The sequence below is a fragment of the Brachyhypopomus gauderio genome, chromosome 3, assembly GCF_052324685.1.
Source record: "Brachyhypopomus gauderio isolate BG-103 chromosome 3, BGAUD_0.2, whole genome shotgun sequence".
Taxonomy (NCBI): domain Eukaryota; kingdom Metazoa; phylum Chordata; class Actinopteri; order Gymnotiformes; family Hypopomidae; genus Brachyhypopomus; species Brachyhypopomus gauderio.
The window spans coordinates 14954324-14980433 of NC_135213.1; the positions used below are offsets into that span (position 1 = coordinate 14954324).

The window sequence follows — 26110 nt, forward strand, 5'->3', positions numbered from 1 at the left end:
CACACCAAAAAACGCAGAACGCATCTCAGAATTCTAGAGCACATTTTTTCACACTTGCGTCAATTGGCCATTTGGGAGAGAGAGAGAAAAAAGAGCAACTGGCTAGAAAATAAAAACCAGATACATATGGAACATACTTTAGAAGCAGCTTTAATATACAGCCTTCTGTGGATTTTGTGGACTCGGTTTGTGAAAAAGAAGTTTCAGAGTGTCGGTGGATCAGCTGCTCATCATTAGTGGAGCGCTGTGTCTCTAAAGACTTTATTCCTCGTCTTACACGATAACCGGAGGTATTCCTCCGCACGTCTGCCTTTCCTCCAAACACAACCATTCCGGACCTGGGAATCATCAGCCACGATCCGCGGGCCCGTTTAAGGGGAGTGCACGTGTGCGTGCCAAGTCACGCAGCCTAATGCACACAGACCTGTGAAAGCATGCAGAGAAACAACACGCACATTCATAGGACCTCCGTCCCGAGTGCAGGCACACGTGCCATCTGGCTGCTTAATGAATGTTATATTGTATAGCGGAGCCTCTCTGCAAAGAGCTGCACGCTGAAAGACAACATTCCACGTCCACTAAAACACAGTGTGCAGGTGGGTCCAGAGTGTTGGGGGGGGTGTTCCTCTTAGAGATGGATCAGTTTGCCACTCCACAGTGCCCATGCTGAGACATGGTGTCGACACAGACACTCCTGTACGGGCCTACAAATCTAGATGTCTGCTGCGAAGTGTTTAAGCATGCTCTTCCCTCTTATCCATAGAGATTGCAGAGACGTGCCATGGAGATCTTTTTTTTCTTATCATGGGGGGGGGGGGGGGGGGATAGTATGGAGAAAATGGAGCCGTTGTGTTTTTTTTTCCCTCTGTAAATACGATCTGGTGTGGTGCAGAGATTTGCGCCGCCCACTTTCAGGACGGAGCAGGGCTGATCCCGGCGGGGTGTATTTTCCATCACCTGCCCCAGCATTCCAAGGGGGAACATGTGATAAAGAGACCTTATCTTGTACTACCAACCCTCCTTCTGCTAAAGTCTTTTCCTGCTTTGACCCCAGGAGGCATCGGGGGGGGGTCAAAGCAATCGCTCAAAACATGCTCAGTTTGAACAGGATGCCCAGTGGCTTCGCACCAGTACCTGGGAATGCAAGGACTGTATGTAAAAATGATAATAAAATTAAATAAACATAGGCAACTTGCATTTTTACATGGGAAACCCCATACAAAGAGTGATATAAAGGTGGTGCAGGGCTGCAGTAAGCCAGTAAGCCAGCACCATCTCACTGGGGTAACGGGGGGGGGGGGGGGGGTGAAGGCATGTATTTTCTATTTTATACATCTCAGGCCATAGCCCATGGCAACAGCACATTCTCTTCAAAGGCCCAAACACGACGCCTGGTCCGTTTGATCCCACATCCGACAGCACCGCTATACTGAAACTCCACCCTCGCCACCACCGCCTCCGTGGACACGCTCAGCCCAGATGCTGGGCGCAATAAGGCCAACGACTCTCATTCTGACGAGGAGCCCAGAGAAGCTACACCGTCACCTTTGTGCGGCCGGCGCGTTCAAAATGGCAGGCCGATAATAACGAAAAGATGACACCATCTTGCTGGAGAAGGAAGACGGTGAGGTTGTGTGTGTACTTAAAGGCTTGAACCTGATCCACGCGTAGACTGCAGGGATCACCTCACCTAATCTGGCTTTCTGTGTGTGGTCTGCGCGAGTGTGCGCGTGTGCAGGCTCACAAGAGAGCGGTTGTATTCGTGAACGTGTGGGACGTGAGTGGAAGCGTGTCTATGGTTTATGAATGCATAAATGCGGAGCAGCTTGGCAAAGACGTGTTTGTGCCGCGACCACAGTCCCGACGAGGAAGCAGGAACGTGCTGGAAACCTTCCGAGCTGGAAGGCGAGGGCCCTTCTCGGTCCGTCGGATCACGTGGCCTCGTTCAGCTCCACATCCTCCACAAACATGTGGCTGCAATTGAGTGGAACAGCCCCTCCCCCCGGACTGCCATCACACGGGCTCCGAGTAAACATCCCCGGTCCGCACGGCTCGCTCAAACCGCACTCCAAAGGCCCGATTGATCCACTCCGCTAAGCCAAATCTAAACTCTCGCCGAGGTCCAATCAAAACGGGGGCCTGCAAATTAGCCACGGTAATTCTGAGCAGAACAGGCCCGCCTGTGGGGCTGCAGGGCCAGGGCGCCCCCGAGCTGTGTCTGCTCCGCACGTGGGGAACACCCATCCCTCGTATGACTGGGGAGGCTTGGGATTGGCTAAGGGCTCGGGGCTGATCTCTGACCGCCCAATCAAGCACTAATAATTACCCGACAGGAAACCCGCTGATTGCCCAGGTCCGTCTGTGTCTGAGACGCAGGGTTAAGGGGGTTAATCCGCCTTCGGGACGGCAGGCACAAGAAATGCAACAGAGGACCTCTGTAGCTCCAAGGCACGCAACCACAAAAGAAGGAAAGAAAAAAGTTTAGCAGTCGCATTGTGAGCGAGACATGGCTGCTCCAACGTGGGGCCCCGGCAGGGAACCGAGGGCCACAAGTCCAATCCACTGTTAGACATTTATTACCAAGCTTATCCTAGTCATAGAACAAACTCGTATGGAAACAATACAATAGGACAGGAGGGCCTTTCAATAGGAGGGTCTTTCAGGAGTGCAACTGTTCCTCCTGAAAGACTACAAAGTCGAGCTGTATATTGAGAAGCGCAGGGGGGGGGGGGGGGTACCTGACAGGGGAGCCAGTGAGGTAAGGCATGCTGTTCCAAGGGGGGGCAGGGACCAAGCGGCCTCATGGGTGATGAAGGTGAAGACGTCCTGTGCTGAGGGAACTTCCAGGCAACTCCTGCTGGACAGGGTGGTCAACGGACTCTCTCTTCCACTGGGGAGCTGCATGAGAAAACCATAAAGTATTTTAAGAAAACATGAAGCATGTGTTTTTACATACTTCAGCTTAAAAAAAATAACAAATAAAAAAAAAACTTTGAATGATCAAACTTAAATACCAAGTATATTTGGTACAACATGTAAACAAATATTTGATTTATTTGTTTGTTTTAGTAGAAGTGAGAAGTGCCAAGGAGCACAGCATGTTGACAGTGAAATCAGCAGTGGGCCAACTGGTTAAGCTCACCATAATCTCCTTGAAAACAACATCTCCTTGACACTAATGGAATGCACACTATTGTCTGTGACGTCTTTTCTGAGGACAAACTGGGTATTGGAGAGAGACATGCATGAAGAAGAAGAGAAGAGAGAAGGTGGCATGCCAGAGGCGTTACCGAAGCCGAGCAGACGCGGTGGTGACGTGATCAAAGTGTCCGGCCGTCCCTGGCCCGCTGTAGTGGACGGCCATGACGCAAGAAAGCAAGTGCGTTCACTGGGGCGCCGGTGTGGGGACATGAAGGACAGGAGGCCCGAGGCTCTCCAGCACACAACCTCCACCCTGCCTCCCTCCACGCTATCAGAAGAATCGAGAACATCAAGCTGCTCTTAAGGTATTGCTGAAAGACTCTCAGGATCCTAAACTTTGGAAAGTTAATATTAACCAAAAATAATAATAAATGACCTCAATGTTATGCTGTGAATTATTCACTGACTATAGTGAAGCTAATATCAAAGCTATGTCGTTGCAAGAGTGATCACAAGAGTGATCACAAGAGTGTGCGGCCCCAGCGGCAGATCCAGCTCCTTTTAGATTTTCTATCTCAGAGAAGTGAAGACATAGTCATAGTCAGATGTCAACCACAGATGATTCATCCCTCATTTTTAAACAGTCAAAAGACACACACCAAGCTCAACCGTTAGAACTGGAGACGGCAAAACCTATTCTAGGACTATACTGCAAGTGGTGAGTCCATGTTTAAAATGCTTTCTGATCTACGACTTTGCCAAATTTGTGTATGGAAGCCCAATGGGTACATGTGTCAGTAGGTACACGCGTCAGCAGGTAAACACGTCAGCCCTTATCCTCCTGGCTTATAATAGTGAATAAGGCCAAACGGACCTAGAGCTGGGATGTTAATCAAAGTGAATAACGACCTCCCAGCACTACGAGCTCACTACCATGGCAGTGCCGGTAGACCATTTGAAGTATAGTATCTGCTCTTACGCAGTCATTATGAAGAAACCTAATATCAGAGTACACAGAGGCACTGCTATTTCAGAACAGTCACTACATTTGCTCTCTGCCGAAAAAGGGACCCGTTTTATGCATCTATAAAAGGATGTGTTCACTGCACATGTCTAATAACATCAGTGATTCTAAACACCCATCAGTGTCCTTTACTGCCATCATCCATATGGTAATTGTACGCATAATATTCGCACTTTCGTTAGGTTTATTCAATCTGGCACAAACTATACGACAAAGTATAAAATCCTCCTTCTTTTTACACACATTAAGTTAAATAATAGATCAAACAGATATAACCGTTTTGGTGAAAACGCAAAAGCTAACACACTGATGCTGCATCACAGGTTTGTAATGTTCGTCCTAGTATGAAACCCATGATTAACCCATGTGGCACAGATAAAGATGGTTATGCATTATGATGACCAAAACTATTAAATAATCCAACAAGAAATACCAATCATTATGTCATGCAGCGCTTACAGTGCCAGCAACCTCACAGGAAACTATGGCAGCATCAAAACAGAAGAAGAACTACAGAAGTATCAAAACAAATAGATATATAGAAAAATCACAAACAAAACTGAACATGATTACTGATTCTGTACTTGGGGACCAAATCCGAAAAGTCACCTTAGTGTTCCATGAGGCTTTAATGAGATGGGATTAAGCCTTCCACATCGATTTGCTGGGTCTTAGTTCATCGCCAAGAAACGTTTGCCTGCCTCTCCCATGGACATGTCTGGCCGTGCTACAGCTAACTGAGGCCTTTTACGGAGCCACGGGTTCTGTTCGGTAAGCGTAGTGAGATGGAAGTATCCTTGGTGAACGTGGCACAAGTATGCGGAGTGCACAGGAGCCCACCTCGGACCTGACAGGGTGAGCAATGCTTACACTACCCAGCTACACTGAGGGATGAGGCAGGAAACTCATCTTTGTGGGAATCTATGCACAAGCAAGCCTGGATATTAAAAGACAGCCGCCACCTGTAGCCCACCTGACCAGAGTGCACAGTGGGCAGGAATGCAACTCTGCTATGGGCAGAATTAGCTGTACAAAGGGAGGTCCCAGCTGGGATGATGGTGAGTGAGTGTGTGGGTGTTTGTGAGTGTGTGTGAAGCTCACCCAAAACAACAACTCTTTTGTTCCGCAACCTTTAGAAAGAAAAATGGCGTGGAAATAATAGCTTGTGTCTGAAATGCCACCCAGTAGCATGAACAGAGGGACATTTGGCCATGAAATATGATGTCAATTGAAAACGAAAGAAAAACCTATTGTTCAACTAGAATTCAGGTGTGAAGAGACAGTAACACTCAATAGTGTAACCACTGCACAATTAGACAGAAGAGAAGAAAGAAATAGAAAAGACATAGAAAAAGATCATGTGAAAACCTTTTGCGCTACTATGAAGAGGCATCCCGAATCAAACAGGTTTGAGAAACCATTGTACCGACCATGCAACGACAATGTAACATCACGCAAGACTACTCTGGGAATAATCGCAATCTAAAACCGTGAAAACAAAGCAGTGATACTGAGTTTTACTGCCTCCTTTTGTCCCTCTCTTTCCCTTTTGGTGCTCCATTTAAGAGTCTCTGAAAAGAGGCGCTCTTTGGTTGCCGGTCCAACACAAGCCATTTGTAGACTCGACGTTCATTAAGATTTCCCGATAGCATTCAGCGAGAGAAAAAGCCAGCAGGCCAGGAAGTGCGCGTCGGTCTCTGCAGTAAAGAGGGAAATAAACAGGTAGGCTATTACTGCGATGGATGATAGGATCTCCACGGCGCTGGATTTAGCCTCTATTCACTGCCATTACCCTAGCCCTCCCATGGCTTTTCAATGGCACATCTTATTACAGGCAAGGCACAAAAGGAGCAAAACCCCGAAAGCCTACTGTGAATACCTGCAGATGCACCGGGTTACAACTTACAGCCAACAATGCGCTGCCCGAGCCCTTCTAGCATGGACATTCGAAAACAATAGCCTTTATTTACTCTGACCAGACTAGAGAAAGAATGCAAGCGGCTTTACTTAAGCGACCGGCCGAGATAGAGCAACAGAGAGTGGCAGAGATAAGCAGTAACATGACTCCCGGTGTCTCCTCCTCTGCCGAGCCCTGAACCCCCCCACCTCCCCTCCACACCGAAGCACCTTTAATGGACAGGAGAAAGCCCAAAGGCAGAGAGAGCACCGCACGTCAGCCACAGAGCGAGCAGACCACTTCTTCCTTTTTAAAAATGGCTGTAATGATGTATAAATAAAGGCGGTTTGGCTCTTAGGGAGAAAATTAGATTTGGCTCCCTGCTCTCCTCCCACTCCCGCTTTAGCTGCTCAGGCAGAGGCCGACAGCTTCAGGAGCCTCTTAAAGATCATTATAGGATTCATTTGCTGGATGAAGGACTGAGGAGGGGTCACCAGGAACGAGCCGTGTCACAGCTGTGTAGGAATGAGATAAAGTCGCATCCGAAGAGAATCAGCAGTGGCTCAAAAATGTGGGCTACGGGCCTCAAGCACCGCTCGAGCGTTCTCATGGGAGAAATGAGATCAGTGGGATTTGTAAACCATAACTGTGGCATGACAGACAAAGCTGACCTTCTGGTCTGACATCAGGGCAAATGGGCCATGTGTGAAATGCAGACACAAAGGGTATGAGGCCCGTACATTCACATACGGCACAAGCGGCCGTGTTACGCAGAGAACCACGAGACCCCGCGGGGAACTTCACGGGAGAAATCCATTTCACATCATTTGTGAATGTGAGCGTTGGAAAAGGGCCGAGCTCTGATTCCACTTCCGCTAACATCTAAGCAATGTCAAGTAACCTCAGCTGTTAAACAAAATAAACAAACATAATATCTCGACAAACAACAATCTTGTGTTATCTAAACCACGCATGGGAAGTTTACCCTCTCCCAGTCCCTGTTCTAACAGGAAAGCTCACCGAGGCGCTCCCACTGCTAATACCAAGTCTGTTACTCTTCAGGACGAACACAATGGCTGCCCGCTGACGACTGGTCTGAATGTGTGGCGGAGTTGGTTTCACACAGTCATGAATGAGCATGCACGGTAAGGACAAAAACCACAAAGAGAACATGTCATAGATAAGTCAGTGCAAGAGGTACAAAGCCACAGTCTAATCTCTGTGCACACACACAGACACACAGACAAAAAACAGACATACTGGATTTTATATCTGACACTCATCACACTCGTGCCGATTTTAATATTAGGCACAGATGTGCAAGGATTGCACACCACAAAAAAATTGGCACAAATATTTTTCCCTTTAAGTTCTGTTTGTGTGCACGCATATGCTTGTGTTTTAATGGCAACTCAAAATGCCAGGGTTTACTCATAGGTCTATTCATATTCACTGCATTGAGACAGAAAATAAACCATAGGCATTAAAGCCTGTTTGTGTTTCCGAACACTGGCACAGAAAAGAGGGTTTCTCTGCTGAGGCAGCAGGCGAACCCTGCCCACTCTAAGGCGCTCTGTGTGTGTGTGTGTGTGTCTCTCCTCCTGTTTTTCCTAGAGCACAAAAAGACCCAGTACTACAGTGAATACAGACAGATAAGATACAGACATTGCAGCCTCACTCTTTGTTGGGCGATTTATCTCTGACTCCATTTGCAACAACCCTTGGGACTAATCAGAAGTCTGTTCACAGTCTGTGGGCAAGAGGGGTCCAAAACACAAATTTACCAAGACAAACTCTGTTCCAAGCAGACAAGGACAAGAACAATCTTTCTAATCCAAGTCTTACTCACATCCATAGAGATGCCTGCAACGCCTCTAGAATACGTTTGAGATGGTCCTGATAAATGTGTATATTAGTCATTGTAGAATTCACAATATTGGCAGTTTATTTGCATATTTACAATAAGTACAGACACATCACTCACAATCAAATTTTCACTTCATGTGATACTAAAAGCCCACAACAAAAGAAAAGCCTCTTTATCCAATGTTTGATTCTTCTTTTAAAGAATATTTAGATATGTTTATAAAGGCAGAAACTCATCTTAGCATCCAGTGAGCGTTTGTGACAACACACGCAAACGAGCAGTTGCACCGTTAAGTGAAAAACAAACCGCACTCGGCCTTCCTTAATGTTAATAACCTCAATCATTTATTCCTCCACTTGCTTGGGATGGACACTGGGCTCTACACGAACACCAACCATCAGTCCACACAACTCTTAACGAGTCTCCTAAAGAGGGACAGTGTGTGTGCAGCAGGCCAGTATTCTCCACGCTGCAGGTTAGAAGTTGGTGAACACCGACACAGCAGCGACTAATGAACGCTGCTTCACCAACACAAGAAAATAAACAAACAAAAACACCAAGTATACGGCACATTATTGCAAATAGTTCGACATTATTCTCGAAGCATACTCGTTGATTCAGCAGACATCGGATATGAATGTATTACACTGGAAAAGTCGAGATAATGGTGAACAAGGCAAGATGGCTAAACGTTATAAATGATATGGTTGCTTGCGTTGTACGGTCGGATTGTCGTACACGAAGATTTTAACGCAAATGACGACGTTTATGAGATATATTAATCGAGCTTTCGCGATTTACATCAAAAACTTCTCCGACAATGCGTCGGCTTAATTGCCCGGTTCACACTTTTAACGTAACAAAGTTTTCTCCCGGAAAGAAAATGATTGAACAAACATCCGGAATCCCCACTTACCTATTTTGTCAATTCACACCAACTAATATCCTTAAAATCAGATATCGTCCAACTCGGTAATCGTCGTCTTATTAATTACTTTACAATCCAAAAATGAAGTTTAAAGCGGTTTTAAGCAGTCGGTGTTGTTTTATCCAGGTTCTCCGTCCCTGCCGTTTTCCTTCACTAGTGCTGGAGCCACATTCCTCTCATGAGGAACGAGATCAGTCCTGATTGAGTCCTCCAATCAGTGCTGCCCGCCTCCCTCCACACCGCTCACCGCACAAGGAGAGGGGCGGCAGTAGGGAGGGGATGGGGGGAGGAGGAGTGGAGAGGCGGAGGAGTGGACGGGTGGAGGGGCGTTCGTCCGAAACCAGTGCTTCAGACGCCATCTTGTGTACAACCGGTCATGGGTGTTGTGGCGTCTGGTATATCTTTTTTTTCCTTGTCTGTAGACTTTACCATATGCTAATATTTAACTTTCTTCTTTTAGACAAGTGTTCAGTAAAAATTATCGATTTTCCCCAAAGCTTCTAGATGTACTTCTTAAAATGTAAATGGGATGTATATATTAAACTCACTGAGACGTGAAGTGAATATCAATCATTACAGTGACATCCCTGATAGCAAAGGAACATTGAATCAGTGTTGATTCAATGATAATGACTGATGGTAATTCAATATTGAATGCCATTTTGATATCTGGGAATTATCAAGGGATGGGGATATATTAGGCAGCAACTGAACAGTTCATTCTTGAAGTTGATGTGTTGGAAGCAGGAAAGATGGGAAAACATAAACATCTGGGCCTTTGAGAAAGGCCGAACTATGATGGATAGACAACGCAAGTAACGTGTAGGCCCAGATCAATCACAGTGCCCATACTGACCATCACTGAAAACACCTAAATGGGCAGAAATGGGCAATGGTAGAAGGTGACCTCTTTGAAGAATCACATTTTCTTTTATATTATGTGGATGGCAGGGTGTGTGTGCACCTTAGGATGAGATGGCACCAGGATGCATTATGGGGAAACTGGCAAACTGACAAAGACTTGGTGATGGACAGTGTTCTGCTGGGAAACCTATAGTCCTGGAATTCATAGCTCATGTGTTGGACCAAGATTTCACAGAACTTGCCACAAAATGGAAGTCACACAATCCTACAATAATGACACACTAACAACAGTTGTGTTGTTGATTTGGATAAAAGAAATAATGTTTTTATTCACATTAATAACAGTACAGTTGCTTAATATGTTTGCATGAGATACTGTGGTGCAATGCATAGTATACACATTTAAGTTTGTCTAAGATTTTTGCCTTTGTACATCAACAATTAATTTTAATTTAGGATATATAGCCAAAAGGAACAGAAAGGAAAGGATAAGTAAGGAAAAGAAAAGAGCACTACACTATCTTACTGGCAGAAGGATGAGACATAGTGACACCTGAACATGGACCACTAAGGAGAGCTCTTTGTATTCTCTTATGGACTAATCTATTGCTTTAACTCCCAAAGCAGCCTCTACATTACTTTCTTCACAACCTCTTTTCTGTGTCGCCTTCTTTTCTTGGTTGCCCTGGAACCCTTGTCCGTCAGCCCTGGCTTGTGTTTACTCCTGGACGTTCAGGATCTGTGCGGATAGGCCGTGGTGCCAGTTTTTCAATTTGGCAAATCGTGGGCCTTTTACCTCTGATTCGAACCTCTCCCTGAGCAAATAAAGTGTGGAGTAGTGAAAAAGTGAACAGTTAATGTTCGATATAAATTAGATCCAAAGCGTTCACTCAGCCGGGCTTCCCTCTGTCTGCTGACACTGTACACAACGTTTACAAAGCAATTTGACATACCTTGATTTCCTAAGAGCTTCTTCATCTGGATCTTGCACTGAAAGCAAAAAAAATTGACTGAGTCTATGTTGAAAAAGGAAGAATAAACATGTCTGTGTTGACTATCATATATATATATATATATATATATCCCTATATATCTATATATCCCTATATATCGGTCCCTATATATATATATAAGCAAAGCTGTGTAGTGTAGTCTGACCAAACTTGAATTCACTGCCACATGAGGCCCTGCTGACACTACTGCAGTATGCTATTCATGTCATGCCAGTGCATGAAAAGAAAAAGTCTCCTGTTGTGAAGGGAAGCAGATGAAGACTCACTGTACTCGGTCCCTGTGATGTGAGCAAGGATCCGGAAGGACTTGGACTGCAGATTGGCCGCACGGCGAGCCCACTCAGAAAGCTCATTCTCCTTGTCCTGAGGCTTAATCACAGCTTGGTAGACAGGAGAGGCGCTGTCCACCAGTGGATCTTTGACAGGGAGAGACCTGTCCGCAGAAACCAAAGGAGATGAAGACAAAGAAATTATATAATTGTTTGATAACCATTAAGTTTGAAGCAATCAGGCCTCGGTCGCACCCAAACCGGTGTTGTTAACTGGAGTTATCTTTGCTTCAGAGAAACAGGGTCTTTTACTCTTGGGTGTAATCTTTAATAGATGCTGAATGCCCTTGTTTACCATGGATTCTAATATATTAATGAAATCTAGTCCAGTGTGCAATTTGTTAGCATTATCTGATTATTATCAGTCACTTGTCAGATGTAACAGTATATCAGGGCATAGATGTACTCAGAACATTCCTTTGTTTTTTTATATCAACACAGGAGCCTGGAGACAGAATGCTCAGTGCATACGCTGCCTGGCTTCTCTTTATTTTTCAGAACTTATTATTGAGTATATAATAAATAAATAAGTAAATAAATAAAAAGGAGATTTGATGTCTTTGCAACCAACCCTTATGTGATGATGAAAGCACACCTGTGATGAGAAGACACAGCTGAGTATAAAGGGTTCGTGATAGACTTTGGCTACTTACGCCAAAGGAGATCCAGCAGCAGGGTCCTCGCCACTGGCAGTCACGTGATGAGCCAGGATGGGGAGGAGCAACAAGGGGCCATGTCACGCAGTGGGAGGGGTCAAGCAGGGGGTGGAGCAAGGGTGAGGAATAAAGTGTGATTGGTTGGTTGACAGGTTGAATGGATGGTTGCGGATGAAGTGATTGGATTGAGAGGAGAGGAAAGGGGGAAAAGCATAGATGAGGTTGACAGACAACAGTATGGGAAGCTGAACCTTGACTCAACTCTCTCCTAGAATCCACCAAACTCAGCCTTACCTGTCTGTTCCTTTTGGAAATGTGCAAACCTTAGTACCTTTCCTGATGTTGGATCTAAAAGTAATCAATTGTGCCCCCTAGTGTACAACACTTGCATTCCCCATGTTGTGTTTATTACTAATAATCCGATTCCTAAAACATATAGTAGCAATTCTAGTTCTCACCAACTAATGCAGGGGTGTCAAACTCATTTTGGTCATACAACTTAATCGGATCTCAAGGGGGCCAGACCAGTAAACTCATTCCAAAAGTACATGGAACTAAGTCCACTTTTTTTTCTTTGTATTAGTGCAAAGAAGTAAATAATACAAATATTTATATGAAATTAATTGTCCTTTTACTAAATATATTATGAACAACTTGTTACTTTTTTCTTGAAAAATCCGACACTCTGTCAGTCAACAGAAAAAGCGGGTAAAGTGGTAGAGCTGACTAAAACACGCGCCCCTAGCGGACAATATAGGAACTGTAAATTTTAAATAAAATGGAGTTTATTCTTCTTTAACGATGCCGTTTTTTTCCGCTGACGGGCCGGTTCCAGCCCGTCTGTTTGACACCCCTGAACTAATGGAGTAAATTATGAAATTCCACAATTTGCATTGTTTTTTTTTTGTTTGTTTTTTTTTACTCGTCTTCTTTTGGTGTATTCGAGTCATCCTCTTACACATTGCTGGTTGAAATACCTGGGCATGTTCAGTGGAAGCCTGGAACTCACCTCAGGTCACTGCCCCTGGCCTGAGCCTGTCCGGCAATGGCGTCCATGATGGCGTCCTGGGAGTACATGCTGATGGGGGTGTTGTACTGGGCGTGGATGATGGTGGCCTTGCCCCCGGGTCCTTTCACCTCTATGGGCTTGTGAGTGGACAGAGCAGAGTCCTTCAGTGCAATGGGATTGAAGCTGGGGACATACTCTTGGCTGGCAGGGACCAATCATGTGACGAGCAGGGGGCAGGTGAGGGGACGGTGGCCATATTTAGGGTCAGGCGTGGGGGAGGATTGGTTGCATGAACAGCAGCAGAGGAAGATAATAAGAAAGAGTGTGAGAGTTTACTGTGGGGATATTTAAGTGACTAATTGCTGACTTACCTCCTAAAATCAACTGGTTAACCTTATTTAGTCCAGATAGTTAACAGTAACTATATATTCGTTGATTATGTGTCTGATGAATTAGCAACTTAACATTCTGAACATTCTGAAGTTATTCTGAACTAATTTGTCATAGACAGAAGAGAACAACCAGCTTCACAAATGTACACAAACTAAGGTCAAGGGTCACGTTCCGGAGTAAACACATGTCATGCAGACTGGGAACAAGCCTTTGTCAGGTTCATCATAGTGACACTCACAAAATGTAAATAAAGACTTCACATGGACTATATAGCCTATTCAGTGCATGCAGTAAACTTGTAGTACATTTTATGTATGCAGATTTTTAGATTCTTTACTGACTGTGGACAGAAGCCAACATGCAATGAACCACATTACAATCAAAACATCTGTCAAAGATGCAGTGGAATATATACTGCATATAAGCATAGTTATATGAGATTAACATATAAAATGTTTTTATTATTGATTTTGTACATTTTCCAACACATTACTGAACAAGCAAAATTGTCCATGGCCATAGATCCATGCCTGAGAACACACATACACATGCATGAATGCAACTGCCCACACACAAACACACACACACACACACACACACACACACACACACACACACACACACACACACACACACACACACACACACACACAAGCAAATGTTTGAAAAGTAGACAATTTTACTGACGTGGCAGCTGTGTTGGCAATAACCTGGAACAATGTGTAAAAAGAAAAAAAAACAGACAAAGAGGCATTAATGTGTGTGTTTTGTGTAATACTGTGGCAATCGAATCATATTCTTTTCAATGACGAGCAAGCTAATGGAAGGAAGTAGAAATAGCAAAACGTGATTTGCATTCTTTTTTGTGTCCATGAACAATTCGACCTCACAACAGGACCCATAAATATTTGGTGCCATTCTCATCACATGATGGAAATAATGGTTATTATTGGTGCATTCCAGTTTGGTAGTAGCACAGAATGATTGAGCGGAGCAGGAGCTTGGCTTCCACTGCCCTGCCCATGCAGAGCACACGAGCTTGGAGTGGTGCGGCATTCGCTGGGCCCCTGCCAGGTTTACATATATACGACTAATCAAACTACATCAGCACCAAAAACCAAAACAACACCTCGCTCTTAGACTGCACATCATGTGTAAAAGACATGGTGACTAGGTTACCAAACACATATTCGTAATACTGCACCATTATCATGTCCAGGAAGAGTAACTAAGGTAGATACAGTGCAGCATCACATATTGTACACGATCCAAATATGAAAAGACAGTAAGATATAAAGGTGTACATGGACAGGTCAAAAGGTCGTGATGGTGCAGGAAAGATTTCGGACCTTGTGTTCTGGAAAAAGAAGTGGAATATATGATAGTACACTGCTGAAATAGGAGCTGTAACATTCCCGGGTCATTAACAGAGCTGATGGAGAGGACCCTGTCTGTCCAGCCAGCCACATGGTCGTGTGAGTGTAGCCTTTACGTTTTCGTCACAGACCAGAACAGAAGCGACTTCGCACCAGCTACAATAAGAGTATTAATGTTTGTGTGAGAACGTAATTTGGTTTTCTTTTTTTTCCTTCAAAGGGAACATCATGGTTGCTCATAATTACATTAAGAGTGTAGTCTGTAATCCAAAATGACAGGGCTGGCAATTAATGAAAAATCACATAATCATGGGATTTTTCATTTGTCATGGGATTAAAATCCTGATTTGTGTTTTTATCTTTTGAAAGAACATTTGTAGTTGTCCTGTAAACCAGGGCCTGTTCCAGGCACCAGGAGAAGGGCTGGGTACACCCAGACACACCTGCTGTCCCAGACATTCCCGTCTCCCCAGCATGCGAGAGCAGACTGTGCAGAGGTTCGTTTCGGAATGTTCTGAGTATTTTTTGCCATGTCATTCAAACAGGACAGTGTGGAGATGCAAGTGAGGTCAGCCAATACCCCCTTTGTCATTTGTTAGTGAAGTATTAGTGATAGTAATAATATTGCAAGTGAGATTAAGGAAGATGGTGGCCATTAGGGTAAAGATATAGACATTTTGATTTGTTTTTTGGTAATATTACCTACCACAGTAATGGCATGCTGTCTAAGCCACCTTGCTGCAGGGCCATCTCTCTCACAGTCTCTGAAGAGTACAAGCCTATAGGAGAGTTATACTGCCCCCTCTGGTTGGGATTTAATTTTACACCATGTCCAAAGGAAACGTATGCTGGAGTAGGTGTTATGGCGGGTGAGCAGAGAGTTGGCTGGGGAGAGGGTGCAACCTCTAATTGTTCTTCAGGTTTTCCAGCAGGTTCTTCATAAGTAAGTGATTTCCTGGAGGTTATTTGGGCCAACTGGATGCCAAAAGGAGATTCATCCTCCACTTCTTTCACAGTTTTCTTTAGTGATTTAAATTGTCAGAGAGAAAAAAATGAAGAACCAACAAGGCAATTTTGGAATTCTTCTGGCAATATCACCAAAGAGAGCCCACAGACCACACCTGAGACCTGAGAAAGTGTTTATGCCTATATCAGATATTGCATCACATGGAAGACCCTCTAGAGGGAGCCAGAACTCAAAAAACAAGAAACACAAAGATGAAGAAGAAGAATTTACTAGAGTCTTGCATGATCCCCTTTCAACCGCTGGGGAACCTCCTATAGATTATTAATCTAAATGTTCAACAAACTCTACTCTACTAGCCTCTGTATGTCAACACACACAGTTCAACATGTGCTCATCATTTTGACACAGTGCAGTCATTGGATCCGAATAATTATTGCTGAATTACTACTCATTAGACATGTCCTCATAATCCAGTGTGCCTAAGGGTTTGAGACTTGATTGAGACATCATTGAGATATTATTACCTTCTGGTGAGGAATAACTGGCATGGGTGAGTCCATTCTTGGCGTAGCTGTGGGCACTGGGGCAGGGCGTCTCGACCTGCCAAACCAATCAAAGCAGTTATTTTCAAGGTGAGTGGCTTAAACACAGTTATGTTCATTTGCATATAGCATAAATATACAGTAATACACAAGAGTAATTGTAAATCAGTCTTGACTATGGACATTATTTACATGTGCATAAGGAAAATAACTCCAATATTAAGCACACAAAAATGACTATGTAGGCTTAATAACTTACATAGACTGATGACTCTTACAACAAACGGTTTCATGATGTTGATCCACAAGTTATGGCCTGATTATTTTATAAAAGGTCAGCTCGCTGTCTCCCTCAAGGATTCCAAAACACAATAACAATACCACTGTGAACTTTGCCCTGTTCTGCCTCTTCCAATCGTAATCAAAAACCTCTGCCTAATTCATTCTCCCTGAAGGTTATAGGCAATTACCACAACTAAAGTCTCACTACAACAGGTCAGCTGTCCTTGTGATGCTTATTCTGTCATGATGGAATCCTTGTGTTATTGTTATCTGTGCCTTTGTCGTAGAATCTAGTCAATATATGCTTTCCCAAATGACAGGCCTGGTCATTTATTGAACCTAACAAAACTCAAGGCTGTATTTAAATTTGGAAATAGAAAAGCCAAACAATTATTTTTGCTCCAAATGTGTTTCTTTCTTAAATAAACAAATGCTTATTCCACTACATCCAGGGTTTTCTACACTAGCCAGACATTAGTGTTAACACTAATGTATTGTCCCATGAGGACAAGTATTTGATAGAAACTACAAAGGATGTCTGTACATCACTCTGGACAAGGGTGGCTGGCAAATGTTGTAAATGTATGGAAATAGAAATTAATAAATAGCTTGCATGAAATTGACTGAGGTGACAATTATGTCCAGTTTACTAAAATATGTCAATGGGTATTTTCACTGGTGTTCAGGGTTTAGTAAAATCTCAGCTAAGAGATGACCAGCATCAAAGTGAGGTGCCTTTTGCTTCTTAAGAACCCATACTGGCCTCTCCGAAAGCACACGTGCACATTCCTACAGCACTGTCTCATGGTGGAGTGCACCAACAGCTCCATCATAACCCCTAGGAGGCTTTCAGAGATGGAGTAAAAGGAAGTGACAGCCTTCTTCTCATAGGCCTGACGGAGCAGCTCTCTTCACCCTGCTGACGAGCAACCCATCTGCCTGGTTCATTCTCTCCGAAGGTTACAGGTGATTACCACAACAAAAGTCACACAACAAGTCATCTTGCTGCTATTGTGATGCTTATTCTGTCAAGATGGAGTCTTGGTGTTATTGTTACCTGTGTCGTTTGTCATAGAATCTAGTCAATATGTGCTTTCCTATGCTATTTTCATCAAACAAAGCACAAGGTTATATATTCCTTATGTAAAATTATCTAAATAATATACCTTCATAAAATTTACTGCGGATGATAATTATGTCCAGTAGATTGACCAATATATGCCATTAGGTAAAATACCATTTTCTGCTGTTGAATGAGTTCTGTGAAAATATGTGAAAGCACTACATCTAAGTGTTTACCCCATTAACCACTGGATTCTCAGAACGTACGCAGACATAACTTCTACAACCCTATCTCCAGTGCAGTCCACTAACAGCACGCTGCCTCTGAGGCTGCCTGTGAGGCTGTCTGTGAGCCTGTCTGTGAGCCTGTCCGTGAGGCCGTCCGTGAGGCTGTCCGTGAGGCTGCCTGTGAGGCTGTCTGTGAGGCTGTCTGTGAGGCTGCCTATGAGGCTGTGAAAGGAGAAAGTGCAGGACTGAAAGGGAATGATTGCCTGCATCTCTGAGCTTATGTCTCATCTGTTGTTAAAGTCAAGTATGTTTTATTGTGCTGTCAGGGAATTCATACAGCAAGTAATAAAAAAAAAACATTCATAAAATGTATTGGAGAGGAACTACAAATCCTTTGTCACCCTGTCTCAGTTAAGAAGAGGACAATTGCTGAGGGGGGGCTTTTATTGTTGAAATTCTTGTCACTAAGAATCATCTAAGGGGAAGAAGTAAAGAAGCTTTTGACACAGTCGTATGGAACAGTGTCTGGGAGCAACGCCACAGAGGACTTGTAGTATTGTGGTATTTAAAACCATAATTTCCCCTCTCACTGATTCTGCTCAAACTCTCTCACATGTTTTCATCTCCCTTGTTCAGGTCTGACATGTATAGGTGTGTATAGGTTGTTTTCCTTATTTATACACAATAGCTGCCAGGATAGCCAGGGCGGTGTTGATTTATCATATATGGTTCTTGTTCTTTCTGTCCTGTTGTAAGTGTGACTGCCTTTATCCCTCAGACTGAACACATGTAGTGGTTGCAGTGTCATCATCAGTGTTTGTCAGGTAAACGCATTATGACTCAGGTGGATGTGATGGATTGCCCTGTGGCCAAACATCAATCCAGTAAGAGGATGGAGAGAGAGCTGACAACAAAATTAACAACAAAATGAATGACGGAGGTGCACAGAATGAGAGTGAGAGAGACAGAGAGAGGGAGGGAGGGAGAAAGATAGTGAGGTCTTAGTGAATATTTACTTTTGCATGGAGAGGCTGAGTTTAGTAGTTGCTTGTTTGATCTTGTTCTGGGCATCCAGGTGGGTCATGCCATCAGTGCTGACCCCGTCAATAGCCATGATGATGTCACCTTGGGCCAGGTTTCCACTGGCCGCTTTGCTGCCCGGGGTGATCTGTGGGCATATGCCACAACCTTCTGTTAAAAAGTCACCATGAGACCAGATACCAACGCCCACATATTCACTCCCCATCATCACACAGTTATGGCCTTTTTTAATACAGTACCTTTTTCATCTGCCATATCGTATTTCACAAAACATTCAAAAATAATTCATGGACAACGCAGAAGTTTCCATTCAGAAAAATAACTTTAGTCTCCAGCAGGTGTCTGATAGTGATGGGAGGGAAAACTTTGTTATTGTCTCATTTGTTCTCATTATAGGTGCTGCCACAGTGCACCAGGCACCAGTCCCTCTTTCTTTATCTCACACACACACACACACACACACACACACACACACACACACACACACACACACACACACACACACACACACACACACACACACACACACACACACACACACACACACTGCACCTGTCTTGCTCCCAATCACGCCATTATTGACGGTTTGCACCTGTGCCTTGTTTTGTCTCTTTGTTTCTCCGTCTATTCTAAGCCCACAGTAGGGCACGTGTAGGTCTGCACACTCCTGTGTACCGCGGACGCCCCGAGTGTTACTACGACTGCTGTGTGACTGTGCCACAGTGACAGCTGCTCAAGTTCGTTGTACTTTGATGCATCGCGCTGTTGCCTCTCTTTCTCATTCCTGCCCGCTGCAGGACTCCATCGTTTGTGTTTCAGTGGAGAACACAGCCAGTCCGTTCCCACACTCCCACCCTGGCAGTGCCGACCACACAGGCACATCTAAGCAGGCTGTTGATGGGCGAAGAAGACACTCACTCATTAGTCATAAAACATGAACATTAGTCACTGAAATGAACATGCGCAGAAAAGTGATGCCTGGTTGCATTTTCACACCTGAATTAAAAGCTCCTTCAGATCAAGGGGTGAAACCCCATAGTGTAGAACTGCTAACTAGGCTTACGTGGAGCTCGTTAAAATGTTAAAAATAAAAGAGGGTTGTTGCGACCCCATCTCCCTCCATCTCAGCTTGCTCCTGGGGGCCCGGCTCTGCTACCCTCACACCTGCTGCCGTTACTCAACACACTCCCTCAGCTAAAGGGATCCAGGCACCATGCCACCTCTCCGTACCAGAAGCCTTTAACATGTCGTCAGCCGAATTGTTTCATTATGGCAAGAATACTGGGAAATGTATTTCTCTTGTACAGGGCCTACAAAAATCACACTAAGAAACATTATATATGCTACAGACACAATATACAAAGTATTTTAAATGTTTCCATTTTAATTGTGCTTATTTTTCATATTAATTGTAACACTACCAAACAAATTTTTATTTATTTATTTACAATTAAAATTTTTTAAGCTTAGTACAACTGGCATGTCCCCACCCAGCCCAAGCATAAGTCAGTCCTCAGGGTCCAGGGTCTCATTGGTCGAGCAGGACCCCGGTGTCTCATGACCTCTAACCCTTTGACACTCTCCTTCATGTTTCCACTGCATTCCCCTCTGACCTAAACATGGGTGAAATACGTGAAGTACGTTTCCGGGTGCTATTACTGCCGTGTGTGCTTGTGGCCGCCATCACACTTCCCAGATGACAGGACCTTCAACCATCCCCCCCAGTGCAGGAGCTGAGGGTGATCGTTCCAGTCTAACTGCTTCGTGAAGATGCTTCGTTTTGAAGCACTGTGGTCAGGATAGTGGTCAGGATAGGATCCACTACTGGGTTCACTATATATATATATATATATATATATATATATATATATATATATATATATATATATATATATATATATATATATATATATACACACACACACACACACACACACACCGTATGGTTAAATAGGACAGATAATCAAGACAGATCAGCGGTCATATGAAGAACATGGTCGGTAATTGACAAAGCTTTCCTATTGGCTATTGGCCCGGACTTCCTAATGATTTTAAGTCATTTGCTCTTCTTTGACCCATCTTTGTCAGGCGAAACATGTGACATTTAATCTGTAATATCTTAAACACATTTACATTCCTCTTTTATACAGAATAAATAAGAAACTGATTTAAGTGGCACAATAATTAGTATTTCTGTATGGTAGTATAGTAAAGGATTGTTTTAGTAAGGTACTGAAGGTTCAAGAAAACAGGCTCAGTGACTGATGAGGGTGTGTTTGCTAAACTCTCTCCTTTAATTAGCGCTTTTGGAATGGTCCAGCCGATGTAACGTTTGGAGTGCTAATGCGGGATGGCTATTCACATACAGCTCATGGAATCTCTGTTAATATACACCTATATAAACACTCGCACAAGACTCTAGACTATCTCACCATGGTAGCAGACCTTGACCCCATCAGCCGCGATTCACCTTTACCAGGATAAACTATTCAGTTGTTCAGCTCAGTTGTTTAACTTTGACAAGATGCTAAATAAAGATGAAGCATAACAGTGTCATATTGAGGAAGCAGGAATATAAATCTTGCTGGTATATTTTAATATGTTTTTTATCTATTATGTAGAAGCACTTTCAGAATGCATATTGACTCTATACAGTACATGCCATTGTAAATGTGCAAGACACTGAAAATGTATTATTCTCCAGAAGACCTTGAACACTGTATTAACACATTTTTTGTTAGAGAGAATTTCTCTAAACAGTCCAGGGTTAGCTGATCAACTCAAGATCTTCCAGTCCTGTATCCACATATATCATTACTGATGTGGACTCTGGAATTAAAGCCTTCATCAGTCCAGTGGCTAAAAGTTACTGTTGTATTGTTGTATCCAGACATATTATTATAATCCATGTTCATTTTATCCATAAATCCATTTCTCTGTCTGTCTCTGTCTGTCTCTCTCTCTCTCTCTCACACACACACGCACGCACGCACGCACGCACGCACGCACGCACACACACACACACACACACACATTAATGTTATCCATATGTTATCCATAACTCCAGACCCCTAATGGCCCTTAAAACTGTGTATACTGGCCTAACCTCTGTCCATTTGTAATCACCTGAAATCAAGGCGTCCAAATGCTCACAGTAGAGTGAATGAAAGCCGGACTACATTACAGCTCTTGATGTGTTTGAGCTAATAATCAAACAGAAAAAATGTGATGTTCTTCATTTAAATGTGGTGTGTTGGGGTGTTACACAAAGTTTTCCATGAAAACGGTGCTGTGTGCCACACTCACCAAATAACACAGCCTCCTATATGAGCCTTCTCAGAGGGGAGATTAATTAAGGACATATTATGAAGGGCATATAATGTCCGTATTATCAAGATTATTGGACAACCTCAGTCAAAATGGTTCACGGTGCCAGAAACAGAATAAGAAAAAAAAACACTGAAAAAGATCAGAAAAAAGATCTTCAAAAGATCTTCACTCAGGTGCACAGCTCAGGTTGGGTGTTTGCCAACAATTCAGAGAAGGTATTTGAAATCCTACAGTTTGCTTTTTTGTGTTATATATGTAGTTTTCCTTTTTTCTTTAGTCGTGTTTTTAACCACATCCAGTTTTATGTATAATAAGGTTTGACTTATACATCTTCATTACATTATTCTATTCACACCTTATATAAGTATAACATCATTCATAAATATTCTGATTAATTTGATTAATTCACTGCTCTGCACAAATTAGCTAAAGTCAAGTCTGAATCCAAATGATTCAGTATTCGGTATTCTGAAATAGTTGGTCCAATGTTGTATTTCATCATTTTACAGTGATTGCAAAAGTACAAGATCTCCTATTTGTACACTCCAGTCTCTCTGAGGGCACAACAGTCAACTCTAATTCAGAGCTTCTGACAGGCCTTGTGGCCACCCAGGTTTGCACCTGTCCAGCTGAATACACTGAGCTGTGCAGGCCTGATGCTTTTCTTCCACTTGCCGTGGGTTCCAAAAGCTAATTGCAGTGTGAATGCCACAAACTGACCTGATTAGAAGGAACAGGATCCTTGTCCTGAACAATAAAGTCTTCTAACTGGTCAAACCATCAGACCATTGCTTTAGTGTAGACCCATAGGCTCATAGGTCCATAGGCCCAGGCACAGAGCCAAGAGCACAGTCTTATCATTAAAGTAGAATCCAGTATGCAGTATCTGCACTGTCCTCAGTGTAATAGCTGAACTGTTCTACCTACATCAACATTTTCAGTATTAGAAATTTGAATTAGAATTCTAATTATAAATTTCAGCAGACGTCTGACCACATCCTTTAGCATGGAGGTGAACATTCAGAAATCAACACAGAGATAATAAAATGTGTGGTGACGTTGGCTATACAATGTAACATCCACTGAGCGAGTCCACAGGCCACTCAACATGACAGACAGAAGGAGGAACTCAGTGCAGTTATCAAACAACGAAACTCACTTATCAAACCTATCAACTCCACAAGTGCTCCTGCCAAGACAATACAGCCTATACGCTCAAAAGAGGTGTGACCATCTCACTTTACCTTGCTGAATAAATGGCATGTTGGAATTATCATGGACCCTGTCCAGAATGTCATTCATGGAACTCTCTGTGTCTTTTTCACACTGTCACACAGACTGTGCAGCGAATGAAAACCAGTGGTACAGAACATAGGTCGTGTACTTGCACCAGTTTACATCTATGTCTCTGACTTACGAGTTCCACCCCAGGACGTCTGTCATCCAGATAACACTGAATACTAAATGCACAACCACGTCCAAATGTATCTTATTCCTTGGCAAACCTAAGCTTTTTAGCAGTTATGCGTAAGAGCCCTGAGCTAAAATGAGCTTCTTCGTGATTGCGTAATGACAACTTGAAGACACAAATTCACTACCAGTCCTTGGTTCCTACCAATAGTGGAGTCCAGATCCACTCTTCTACAGGGGAACTTAAACATGTTGCACAAATTGCTAAACTTTCTTAACGAAACAACACGAGGCAACATGGCTGTTAGATCAGCTCTACGCAATAAGATGACTCCTTGTTCAGATCTAACAAATGAGGAGCAGCAGTTTAACAAAGCGTGTGTTATTTAGTCAGACAGGCTGCATTGCTACGCCCTAAAGGATGGCATGAGGCTAAACCAAGCACAGTATCCCTGAGGCACAGGCCAGCAAAATGTACCCAGCAGCACATAGCGCTCCTTCTCACTTTCCACTTCGTCTATCCACAGCTACACACGCACACCTTTTCCTCAAAGGTTGCCTCTCCAACTGCTATTCATAGCCTGCACTGTACATACATCAGAACACTTCTCCCCTCACTTAGGGCAAAGCTGGTTAGGTAATGTCGGCTTGGTCAGTGACAGCAGCAGGCACAACACCATTCGCAACACTTAAAGTTATGCAATCATTCCATATGGATATGTCAAATGTGTTATGGGTGTGTGGAAAAAATGCAACTGCCGTGGTCTGGCCAGGCTTGTATGTGCTGCAGGTGTTGCAGGATGAATAACACACAGGAGATAATACACCATCAGTGGTCCGATAATTAGCAGAACTAGGGTTTCAGCAATAGTACAGTATATTTGACGTGTTTGGTAGGCCTTACCCTGGAGATTGTAAGTGGCATGTTGAAGTCTTTGCCCCCCTGCAGTCTGAAGCCCCATGGTGCAGGTCCAGACAGAGTTATCGAGTAATTGCTCATTTTGTTCCGATGAAAAGCCTCGTCTTGGGACAAGTAACTCCTTTCCTTCACTTTATCTCTTCACCCTGCAGTCGGGACAAACACCCGGGTACGGGGCAGGCGCCGAGGAGCCTCTACAACACAAGAACCACAGTCAGGGTCAGCGGTGAGGTGCCAGGCGGCAAAGCAACACACACCCAGTCAACAAACAGATGTCAGTACAGGATACATGCCACAACCAACCACTCCCCAACCAATGGAAAGGAAAACCAAAGCCAGCTAAGCCTCCAACCTCAAGGCACCCGATAAATGAAGCGCTCCCTTGTTTACATGAGCAAAATAAGCTAGGAAAAGTGTTGAAAAGCAGAAAGAAGAGAGATCTTGCCTGTGCGGATGGCCTGGACAGACAGCCTAAGAATAGCTCTACACTGCAGAAAGCGATAGCACTCTAGTCTCTGGGCCCCTTATATGGCATGGAAGGGGACACCCTCAGATAGCAAGCCCCTATGATTCACCCAGCGAATATAGCCTCCTCTTAGGCCAACACATTTTTTTCTCTCTGCTTCTGCGGGCATGCACTGACTGAATAAAGTGCACTCCAGAGCATTAGGAAGAAACTTATACACAGGAGAAGCACACATCTTCAACCCAGAGCTTTAGGAAGAAACCTATACACAGGTTAAGACACGTCTTCAACCCAGAACTTTGGAAAAAAAAACTATATACAGGAGAGACACATGCCTTCAACCCAGAGCTTTAAGATGAAACCTATACACAGGAGAGACACATGTCTTCATCCCAGAGCGTTAAGATAAAAACCTATACACAGGAGAGACATGTCTTAAACCCAGAGCTTTAAGATGAAACCTATACACAGAAGAGACACATGTCTTCGAGCAAGATGCTGATGTCATTGGTGGTGTCCATATCCAAACTGTTGAATGCCACTCTGCCTATATACACACATCTGACATTCTTCTTTGAGCTTGACAGATCGATGCCCCCCCTCACCCAAGAGGACAATAGTTCCCTGTGACAGTTAATGATATACACACACATTGCTACCCCATCATAGACAATCCACTGAAGCCTTTGCCAGCCCACAAAGGAAATGTCTCATCACATCTGTGCCAGACATTGTCAAACTGAAAAAGTAATTTAATGCAATTTAATGCTAATCAAGCAGGGAAGAAAATATTCAAGAGTAAACATGACACAGACATCAAAATTGCAAGTTTCATGATGTTACTTAAAATAGCACACCTAAAATAACACACAACACTTAAAAGAATACTGTTATTTTGATACACCATAAATCACTGTACTGACATGAAGTGTAACTGAGAATGTTTCTCATGGCCCGGCTGTTTGTATTAGTATTGTGATTAAATGCACAACCCTCCTGCTTTCTTCTTGTAGTAAAGTTCAGGCCTTCATGAACTGAATTTGCATGATTTTATGTGTTTTCCTCTCTGATTTCTCACACACTTTCATTACGTTCCTTTTCTGTAACATCACACATGGCACAAAGAACGGCACACACAACACTGGCATTTGGAAAAATAAATCTCTCTCGAATTTTCCCCACCTAGACACCGATATCCTGGTCCCCTTTCTCTCTCCAGCTCGTGCCACAACCCCCCTGACAGCCCAGTGTTACAGGGGTGTTAGTGACCATCTCTCTGATGGTCATGAGGTCATGTTTGGCTCTGCAGATGACAATGCTTCTTGGTAGCCACTAATCCTCTTGTTCACATTTATAACCACACCAC

At 43.6% G+C, this 26110-nt stretch overlaps 2 protein-coding genes and 1 long non-coding RNA gene across 6 annotated transcripts in view; 1 reads left to right on the forward strand and 2 right to left on the reverse strand.

Annotated features, from left to right (window-relative positions):
- bmpr1ab (bone morphogenetic protein receptor, type IAb) overlaps positions 1-9152 on the reverse strand; it is a 27625-nt gene extending 18473 nt beyond the window's left edge. Inside the window, exons 1-2 of the mRNA XM_076999731.1 lie at positions 8846-9152; positions 2739-2898 (exon numbers count right to left, since the gene is read on the reverse strand). The gene's annotated coding sequence lies outside the window, so the exon portion shown is untranslated. The remainder of the gene's footprint in view (positions 1-2738; positions 2899-8845) is intronic.
- LOC143510415 (uncharacterized) lies at positions 3373-7207 on the forward strand. The gene is made up of 3 exons (XR_013129975.1): positions 3373-3506; positions 3786-3859; positions 7125-7207. It is a non-coding gene; the product is annotated as an uncharacterized LOC143510415 (long non-coding RNA).
- An 860-nt stretch (positions 9153-10012) lies between the features above and the next one.
- ldb3b (LIM domain binding 3b) lies at positions 10013-24834 on the reverse strand. 4 transcript variants are annotated; one of them, XM_076999736.1, is made up of 10 exons: positions 24724-24833; positions 24264-24472; positions 18595-18746; positions 15989-16064; positions 13809-13831; positions 12729-12929; positions 11717-11749; positions 11001-11167; positions 10675-10711; positions 10013-10536 (listed from the first exon to the last, which is right to left on the reverse strand). In XM_076999736.1, exons 2-10 carry the CDS (start codon positions 24357-24359, stop codon positions 10440-10442), a joined length of 882 nt encoding a protein of 293 aa, XP_076855851.1. In that variant the 5' UTR covers positions 24360-24472; positions 24724-24833; the 3' UTR covers positions 10013-10439. The 4 variants fall into 4 exon arrangements, with proteins under 4 accessions (XP_076855851.1, XP_076855847.1, XP_076855848.1 ...); XM_076999732.1 differs by lacking the exons at positions 11717-11749; positions 12729-12929; positions 13809-13831 and adding an exon at positions 15204-15517 and having other exon boundaries at positions 24724-24834; XM_076999733.1 differs by lacking the exons at positions 11717-11749; positions 12729-12929; positions 13809-13831 and adding an exon at positions 15204-15517 and having other exon boundaries at positions 24631-24757.
- Between the last annotated feature and the right edge of the window lie 1276 nt (positions 24835-26110).

Coding starts and splice junctions, on each gene's coding strand:
- ldb3b (XM_076999732.1), bottom strand. CDS start 24,359: ATGAGCAATTACTCGATAACTCTGTCTGGACCTGCACCATGGGGCTTC. Junction 18,747..24,263: donor TGCCACTTACAATCTCCAGG/GTAAGGCCTACC, acceptor ATATGCCCACAG/ATCACCCCGGGCAGCAAAGC. Junction 10,712..11,000: donor CATCACAGGGACCGAGTACA/GTGAGTCTTCAT, acceptor TTTTGCTTTCAG/TGCAAGATCCAGATGAAGAA.